The sequence below is a fragment of the Copadichromis virginalis genome, linkage group LG7 (genome assembly GCF_057382275.1).
Source record: "Copadichromis virginalis isolate Kocher_CV1m ecotype Utaka linkage group LG7, C_Virginalis_male_GT1.1, whole genome shotgun sequence".
Classification (NCBI taxonomy): domain Eukaryota; kingdom Metazoa; phylum Chordata; class Actinopteri; order Cichliformes; family Cichlidae; genus Copadichromis; species Copadichromis virginalis.
The window spans coordinates 3,212,111-3,221,096 of record NC_140624.1 but is presented as its reverse complement, the minus strand read 5'-3'; the positions used below and the strand labels follow the sequence as shown (position 1 = coordinate 3,221,096).

Sequence of the window (8,986 nt, the reverse complement as noted above, 5' to 3'; positions counted from 1 at the left end):
ATTTGTTCCTATCCACTGACTGCAAACACGCCTGCAGGACTGACACTGCTAACACTGAAAATAACAAAAACGAGACAGATCGCTTTGTAAAATTGTGCTTTGTGAAAAGTAAACAGAGGGTTGCGAAGTGTTTATATCAAAATGACAAAATGACAATTTCTTTATTTCCAGTGGAAATTTTGTGTGACGTTTGTGTACGTAAAAGCAACATATGGCAGGGTGACAGTTTTTGACGTTTAACTTGCCAGTCCTTGCTTTCTTCTTTTTCCTTTTTTGATGGCAATCTTTGGCTCAGTCACCATTTTAAACTCACCAACTGCAGAATATCATGTCATGTCCTGCTCCTCTTTTTCTTCCCCTCCTAGACTTTGTCCTTTGTTGTCCTTGTGTGTACTCTGGCTCTTGTTAGCTGTGCCCTGACCTCTTCGGTTCGTTATGTGGAGGAGGAGCAGGAACAAGGCAGAGACAATGAGAGACACCCCTGCCATGAGGAAACCTGTCCCATAATCACTCATCTTGTCAATGAAGAATCCTAAAAGGAAAAGTAGAAGGTGGACAACATCTATTCATCACTGGAATTCACCTGCGCTGTCAAAAAACCAACAAACACAACAATGTTTAAGCTATGTTATTGTTCATGAACAAGCAAAAGACTGAGGCAGAAATTGGATTGCACTAACATTAGGTTCATCCTAAGGCAATGAAGCCAGCGACGCACATGAAGGAAACATAAATAGAATCTTTGATGCATCCTCAAAATCCATCAAGTCTCTGGTCATCAAAGTAGTAGAAGTAGTTAGAAATAGCCTCTGTGTCAGAGGAACCATGTTAAGTTAAAAATAGGACACCACTGGCTATATTTGCATCTACTTCACTTCAATGAGCATTTAACTATATTTGAGGTCAGTTTCAGCCTTGAGCGTGTTCTTTAATTCAACATTTAAATGTGGGGGGTGTCACTTTTATCCAAATTAAGAGATTTTTAGGGAGTTAAATAAATAAAAAGATTCTTTAAATGTCAGCAGGAAAGTAAGAAACTGGGGGAGGACTGAAAAGTATTTGTTGATATTTTTCTATGCAACATTTTCTTTTGTTTAAAGAAAAATCAAATAACCATAAATCTTCCACCAAAGGCAGCGTATCTGTCTGTCTGCATGCCAAATCACACCGGATGTTTTCTAATCTCTATTAACTGCTTTTCTTTAGTGTTGTGTGTGAATGTGAGTCACAACCTCCATAATCAGGTTAAATCCTCGCTGATTTGGGAGGCGGGGCTCATGGTATGTGTTGGTTTGCACAGAGAGAGGAGAGGAGCAGAAAAACATTTTACTGTAATTTAGTTCAAGAAATGCCTTTTTAATTAAATTCGCAGACAGATTACTGGAGATGTATGATGGCATATTTGCAACTCGTTTAAATATATCTTGGCAAGGTGGTGAGATGAAATAGCTGAAAAAAGGACACATGCACTTCCAGTTAGGCGTCTATTTGCCATTTGTCATCTCTTTGCTCTTTTTTTCTGCGTTGCATGCATAGTTACTGCAGCTGCTGTTGCAATGCAGTGTAACAGAAGGAAAAATCAGTGGGAAAGAGCCTCTCTTTAACAAGAAAAAGACATATTTGGAAGCGATCAGCTGTAAAATAAACATAAAGTAGCATCATAATGTGATTTTTACCCACTTGCCCTCTAAATACAAAAGAAAGTGTAAATAGAATAACAAGGATTCTGTCAGATGGACATTTGATGAAATCCATTATTAATTGTAAAGCAGTACTGAATGTAAGCAAGGTATCAAAATCTCATTTGATTCCACTGAGCTTCAGTGCGCTGCAGTTACATCGTAGAAAAATGCATAAGCACAACCACTGTGTAAGACTTTATGTATTGGATAATGTGAGGGGACACTGCGACCTTGAAATGTTTCTAAAGCTTTGCAAATAGAAATGTTAATATAAAGCAACAATTCAATAATTATACCTTTTAGTTTGCAGTCACAACACCTAAATGGATGAGTTTCACAGCAACAACATAAAGTTAAAAATCCATTTCTTTTGTGATATTCACAGAAGGTTTAACATGTCTGTTGTTTTTAGTGTTCACTATAAAAACTCACCAGCAATAGGTGGTCCAAGCAGGCCTCCGCTGCTGCGTATAAGCATGAAGAACCCCAGTGCACTTCCGAGCCTCTGGATGCCCACAACCTCAGCCAGCACAGTGATGTGAATGGCAACCGTTGCACCATACACCAGCCCGTAAACTGCACTAAAAGCAACCAGCTCTGAAAACGAGGTAGCCAACGGGCATAGCAGTAACACTGTACCCAGCAGAATCACTGTAGCCGTCAGCTGCTGCACCTGGAAATGGGAAACAGTGCATTAGAGTGTTTCTTAGTTTCAGACTAGAGGGCTAGTTACATTTTTTTTCTCAATGAGTCGCCGGGAACATCCCAAGTATCGATGCATTATTTACCTTTCCGTAGATATTAAGTTGTAATGATTTACTTATTGTTTCACCCATCACCTACAATATTTCTTTCTCAACAGGCATATCTGTTTGATCTGTAATACTGTTAATAAGAAGCACTTTGCTATCATGTGATTTTCAAAGTATGGTTCTAGGTCTGGTTCATTATTACATTGAACGCACCGTCTCTGTCAGTCTCAGGTTTGCCACCCAGCCAAAAAACACTCTTCCAAAGAGGTCCAGCACTGCAGAGATGGACATAAGAGCAGCTGCCTGGTACTCCTCGATCCCTTTACTGCGGGCATAGGGAACCAGGAACAGAGCTGGGGCAAAGAAACCCAGAGCAGCAAACACCCCAAACATAGAGTAGACCATGAACTGAGCATTTGTAATGAGGGTATAATCTACATACAGAAGAATTTTGTTCTTTAGTTCAGTCCACTTAGTTCTGCTGGTTGATTCTTCAGTCATATCATGTTTGTCACTGGGATCTTCAAAACATAGTTCCACTCTCCACTCATCAGCATCCTCCAGCTCTTTCCCTACATGGCAGCTGGACTTGACCTCATCCAAGTCCTCTTTAGAGACTGATCTGATTTCCAAGCTTTCTTCTGCAGCTTTTATCTCACTGCCATTAGTAGGATCTTTGGTGGCTTTCAGGGGCCTCAACAACATCCCACTTACGCACAGGTTAAGCTGCAGACCCCCTAAGATCAGCAGAGCACCTCTCCAAGAGAAGCTGTCAATCAGCAGCTGAAATAAAGGGGTGAGGACAAAGGTAAAAATGCATTCTCCTGAGCTGGATAAGGCATTTGCCACCGGGAGCCTCTTCTCAAAGTAATAGCCCAGCATGGTCACTGTGGGCGTCCACGTTAAAGCGTAGCCAAATCCTGCAGCAAAGAAAAACAGCAAATATGATATTTTCTGTGTTGTGTTTTCGGTTGGTTTTGTGTGCATTGTATCACCTACCATTTAGAAACCCTACTGTTAAGTAGAGTTCAGTGAGGTTATTGGCAAAAGCCCCAAATACAACTCCTAAGCTGCACATCAGACCCCCTGTTATCACTACAGCACGATGGCTGAATCGTGCGCTGAGTGCAGATGCCACTGGAGCTGCAAATGGACACATAGGACATACTCATATAACTGATTCCATAACAACATTTACACACTTCATAGTATAACAGATGCTTTTTAATCTGTTCTGTAACTTGCTTAGAATTTTAATCGTCGACTTAAGAGTGTCCTTTATTGTCCAGCTATATAATTTATATAACCAAACTATCCTAACAGTTGGGTTCAAAATTATATCTTATTATTTTGAGTACTCTCCTGGTAGTTTTGTGATTAATGCAGTAGAATTCATTCAGCATGAAAAGAACCGGGTGTCAAATGTTTAACCATTTTTTAAATTGTAGAAGTGCGACACCTGGTGGCCATAACTTAAAAAGTGGAGGGCATTTAAAGGGTAAACGCATCGAGATAATACTGTCAAAATAGGAAAATGTGTCGGGATGCTCCGATGTCTACTCTCACCACACTCGCTTCCATACGCTTGTATTAAATACAGACATGCTTAAGATTAAAAACTTGCTGATAGTTACCTACAATGTGAATGGTAGCCACCGCAATAGAGGTGATCCACGATGTACCTGTTGCTGTGGTTTCAAAGTATCGATGTATCTCAACGTAGAATACACCAAATGCTTTAATGACCCCAAAGGTCAGACCAAAAACTAGAAAGCAGGAGAGCAGGATGAACCAGGCGTAGCCGCCGTCGGGGGCTGCAGCTGCCGCCATGGTTATCCTTCTCCTCTGAGCTCTCGATGCAGAGTCCATGTTCACTTGCGCTGGCTCCTTAAACAGTCAAATATCTACAGGGAGAAAAACAAGTATGTTATTATTTATTTATTTTTTTGGGCGCTTTTACATTTGATGTCAAATTGTTAAGCAAGATATTAATTTCCATAAGAGACTTTAATTTGTAAACAGATATTGGCTGGTGTCTCTGCACTGAAGATATTCAGAACAGCTACTAAATCTGAATGATGTTCTTGTTTAATTTCAGATGCAAATCAACATATTTTGGACACGAATACATTAAACAGAAAGACTTATCTGGATACCTCTGGCTAAAATTTGTCAGTACTAAGTGAAAAAGTTACCTTCTAAGTACAGTACCCAACTGCTGTACTTAATATATGAAAATGTACATCATGATGTCAGTGAACAGAATTACTAATGCATGCAACAACAAGACCAGCCCAGGTATGTCTGAGAGCCAGAGCTGCGATTCTGTCTCCAATAACCATTTAGTCCCTAAAAACAGAGCAACTTCAGCAACCTCGCACAGAGCACTGTACTTCGAAAGTGTAACAGTACAACCAGGCAACCACCCTTAGACTCAAGTTCCCCTGCTGTCATCAGTTTGATAAGTGGTTAAGAAAATATATGGGTGGATATATTTGAGTAATATGTACCTGGCTCGTGTACAGAGCGCTGACAAAAACTCAGAGAAGCTTTTATGATGAACTGGGATCCCACATAAAGTTTCATTTCCAGGTGTAATGGAGAAAATCCAGATAGGATGCAAAATCTTGTGGAAGTCAATACGAGGTTTTTGATTCTATTAGTTTTTCCCTCACATAAACACTCACTGAGCGAATGTTGATTCCTAGGTTAAGAGTTTAGTTCCAGCTGTAATTCCCACCAAGCAATACTGACCGATGATAACGATGACTTGTGTGGTGCAGTTGGATAACACTGACAATGTAACTTTGGTCATGAGACAGTACATACAGTCCATTTACTTCCTTTGATGTCTGCCTCAAACTGACCACCACGTGTGTCCACAAGACTAAAATCTCGAGGGCTGGATTAGTCTTTGTCTAAGCAGCATTTCATTTCAATAAGCCATACTCACTCTGCCTGCTGAATCAACTAAACATGAAACATTTGTCATAAATCGAGACATTCAACACCTCTTTATTCCAACCAGCGTTTAGTCTGAAAAAGGACATTTTTCATCTTTCTCTGCGTCTGTCCAAAAAGGACAACAGTAAAGTGCGTCTATTGTTAGTTATTTGTCTCTTGGTCTCTTTGGACGACAGTCAGAGCACAATTTATCACACATGATAGGATTTAGCTCAGTTCCCTTTTCTGCTGATGAAACATACATAACACAAAAACCGATAATGAAACTGCACAGAGTGCATAGAGAACAGAGGATTTTCATGCATTTCAATTATGGAGATTATTCACCTTCTGTGGGATTTGAATGAAAGAGGTCTGAACCTAAATCCAGATCATGACCCCAACAGCTCAACAACATTATAAGATGAGATAAATGAAAGTGTAATTCAAAGCATTAGATTTTACATGTGATCCATGTAAAATAATATTGCTACCTTACTTTTCTTGGTCAGCATGAAGCCATGATGTTCCTCCTGTGGGGCAGCCGTCCAAGCTTGGTGGGATTTGTTAAGCATAAGCGGCTTGTCACATGCTGAGGTTGTAGTGGTGTTACTCACACAGGAAAAGATGCAGCTCGTCTTCTCGTGTTAGAGGTTAAAAGGTGCAAAAGTCAAGCATGGACAATAAGTGTAAGAAAAGGGGTTAAGTAAAGGAATCAAGGAGATAGGGAATAAAATACAGCAGAGGATTAAATATGATGTAAAAGGTTAAGAGCAACATGTGAACAGCTAACCTGGATAGACCTTTGTACCTCACGGTTCCTGGACATGTTGAAAACAAAGACACATGCAGGGCAAAGTTTTATTAAACTTGTCTTATCAGCTGTTTGGTGAACGTGTTTGTGCGTGTGTGTGTGTGTGTATGTGTGTGTGTGTGTGTGTGTGTGTGTGTGTGTGTGTGGGGAGTAACACCATAAACACAATCATGCGTTTCTCTGTAACATTTAATATCAATGACTAACTAACAACAATCAAAGGTGGAAACAATGTATCAGTAAATCAGTTAAGAGCTTCATATTAGAGAACTTAGCTACTTCAGTTTACTCAGAACTTTCTGACCACGAGTGTGACGCGTCCATCATGCAGTTAACAAATCACTACGATACGTTCAAACGCATGTTCTCATTTGCTTCTCAATCAAATCCCCAAATCTGACACTTGTTTGTAACATCCTGGGTTTTTTAAAACCACGATTTTGCCTTGCGTGCTACTTTTAATAGAGCAGTATCATTCAATAGGGAAGATGTTGTGTGTTTCAACACCCCTCAAATACATGTACATTCTGACCGCAACATAATGAAATCTGTAAAAAAAAATAGACAAATAAAGACAGACCATATTAATGTGGTCCATGATAACCACCCACACATGCAGATAAAGCTACAAGCTCAGACAACTGAGACTGTATTCTGCGCCGGGCACGTCAAAACACAGCTGAGAGCTCAGCAAGTCCTTTCACAAGTGATATGTTTGCTCTGTTGCTGCCTTGCAGACAGTCAACACGACTCCTCTGATCAATGCGTCATATACCAAAGAGAAAATGGCAAGGTTGGTTAAAAGGTGCCCGGAGTGCACGCTTGCTCAAAGCAACACTTGTTTATACCATGTAAAAGTAAAAAGATATGATCCCGTCAAAAAGGTCATCCCATGATTAGTAATGGATTCCTTCAAGGGAAAAACTAAAGATAAATATATTTTTTTAATTTCAAATGAAAATACTTAAATTAGCAAACTGAGTTTTGATTCATGAGGTGTCCTTTTTAGTCGGGTGCTGTTTTTAAAATAACATAATAAATAATATTTTAGCTTGAATGTGTTTGAATCAGATGGATTTGGATTCATCTGCTCCATTCCTGTGTACCACGGACATATTCATTAGCAAAGGTAAAATAAGGACATGCAAATGTGACATCATTATCCCACAACCACCTGGGACAAACCCCTCGTAAACCTCCTTTAACCACCTCTCAGTGGTACAACCTGCCAATAAACTTTGGCAAACTATTAATTCTGCTCATGAACTGTCTCTTTTATGAGCTTTACAGTTCACTAAAGAGGCACGGTACCAATGTTTGTGGTGTGCCAGATTGTTAGTGTGGATCTTTACAAAGCCAAGTGCACATTGTTTGGGCCAAGTTTATGTGGGCTTGTGAGTCAGCAGACGGCAGCAAAGAGAGAAGTCTTCCTTTAATAGGGAAGCAAATGATCCTTCCTGCTTCATCGATCACATTAAATCTTCTGTCAGTGGTAAAAGTATATATACTCTGTGTACTCTTAACCTATGTTGAATTTGATATTTTCAAAAATAATATCCATAAATGTGATTTGGGGATGACTCGCACTCTTTGTTTCAGTAAATTCAAATTTCAGATAGCTTTCCTGTGTTGTGGTGAAGGTCACTGCGTGGCAGTGCTGTTTAGGTGTTAGAGCTTAGCGAGACAGAAACGGTGGGGGATGGAATAAAAGAATCAATCTTCTTTCTCTGCATCTGTCCAACACCCAGGTAATAATTTAGACCAGTCTACCTCTCCTGGATGTATTCCTGTTATGTAACATCAGCAGAAGAATTATCCCAGTCTATTTTAGAGTATCTTTAGTAATTGTACGTTCATGCGAAAGCTTGCTTGTAATGCCCAGAACACAGACATACACGTACCAACGAGTGCTTTAAAACAATTAAAGATTTATAAGAATGGGTGATGAATTACAAATCTATACTGGGGAAGGTGGGATAGTGGTATAGATGGAGATGGAGACCTGAATAATGAATATGTGCTGCTGAAGCCTGACACAGTGCACAGGGTGGTGTTATTAACTGTGCTGTTCAGTGGAGGGTGGACTCTGATGCCTGTCTTCACTGTATCTGGCTTCATGTCTGTTATTGTTATTGCAGCAGAGACGTGTTTGTCTGCACAGGCTGCCCCCACACGTCACCAAACAAGTCAACTTTCTGTTTTTCACACACAGTCTCAGATCTTTGTGCCTATGAGGGAATCCAGAGCCATGTTACGTTTTTTAAAAGCACAATGCTACAGGGAAAATTTGTAGCATACTTCATGGCCAGCGTTGCATTCATTCTGCTGCACGCACGGCTAACTGAAATGCTGACTAAAGCTTTGCTGTTGTTTCTTTTTTTCTTCATTTCCAGTCATGATGGTGATGCAATCAGACACTCGATTGTGTGATGAGCCAAGGTCATTGGAAAAGAACAAAGAGATTGTAATCATACAGGAAAAGAATCTGCTGGCATCAGACCACTGGACCTCATTCCTGCTCTCTGATTAGCAGTGCAGCCAAATGTCCGGCAAATCAACTTCAACCGATCAGTCTGTTTGTCTGCAATGAAAGACAAATCTTAACTCAGATCCTACTGGAGGCTTGGCACACGCACACACACACACACCACATCAAGGATTGCAAGAGCGATTTAAATCTTTTGGGTATTTTTTATCTTCCCAGTTTCCAAATGTCCTTGTAGCTAAAGAAAAAGTGGATAATATGTTTCAGTTCATTATAAATTCATATATGCAACAGGGCATCGTTTTGATTA

General features: G+C 40.0%; 1 protein-coding gene across 1 annotated transcript; it reads right to left on the bottom strand.

The window, feature by feature from the left end:
- Positions 1–6,179, bottom strand: LOC146704196 (monocarboxylate transporter 13). Its single transcript, XM_085461192.1, has 6 exons — positions 5,877–6,179; positions 4,069–4,338; positions 3,434–3,577; positions 2,648–3,354; positions 2,115–2,355; positions 1–532 (listed from the first exon to the last, which is right to left on the bottom strand). Exons 2-6 carry the CDS (start codon positions 4,301–4,303, stop codon positions 327–329), a joined length of 1,533 nt encoding a protein of 510 aa, XP_085317318.1. The 5' UTR covers positions 4,304–4,338; positions 5,877–6,179; the 3' UTR covers positions 1–326.
- Between the last annotated feature and the right edge of the window lie 2,807 nt (positions 6,180–8,986).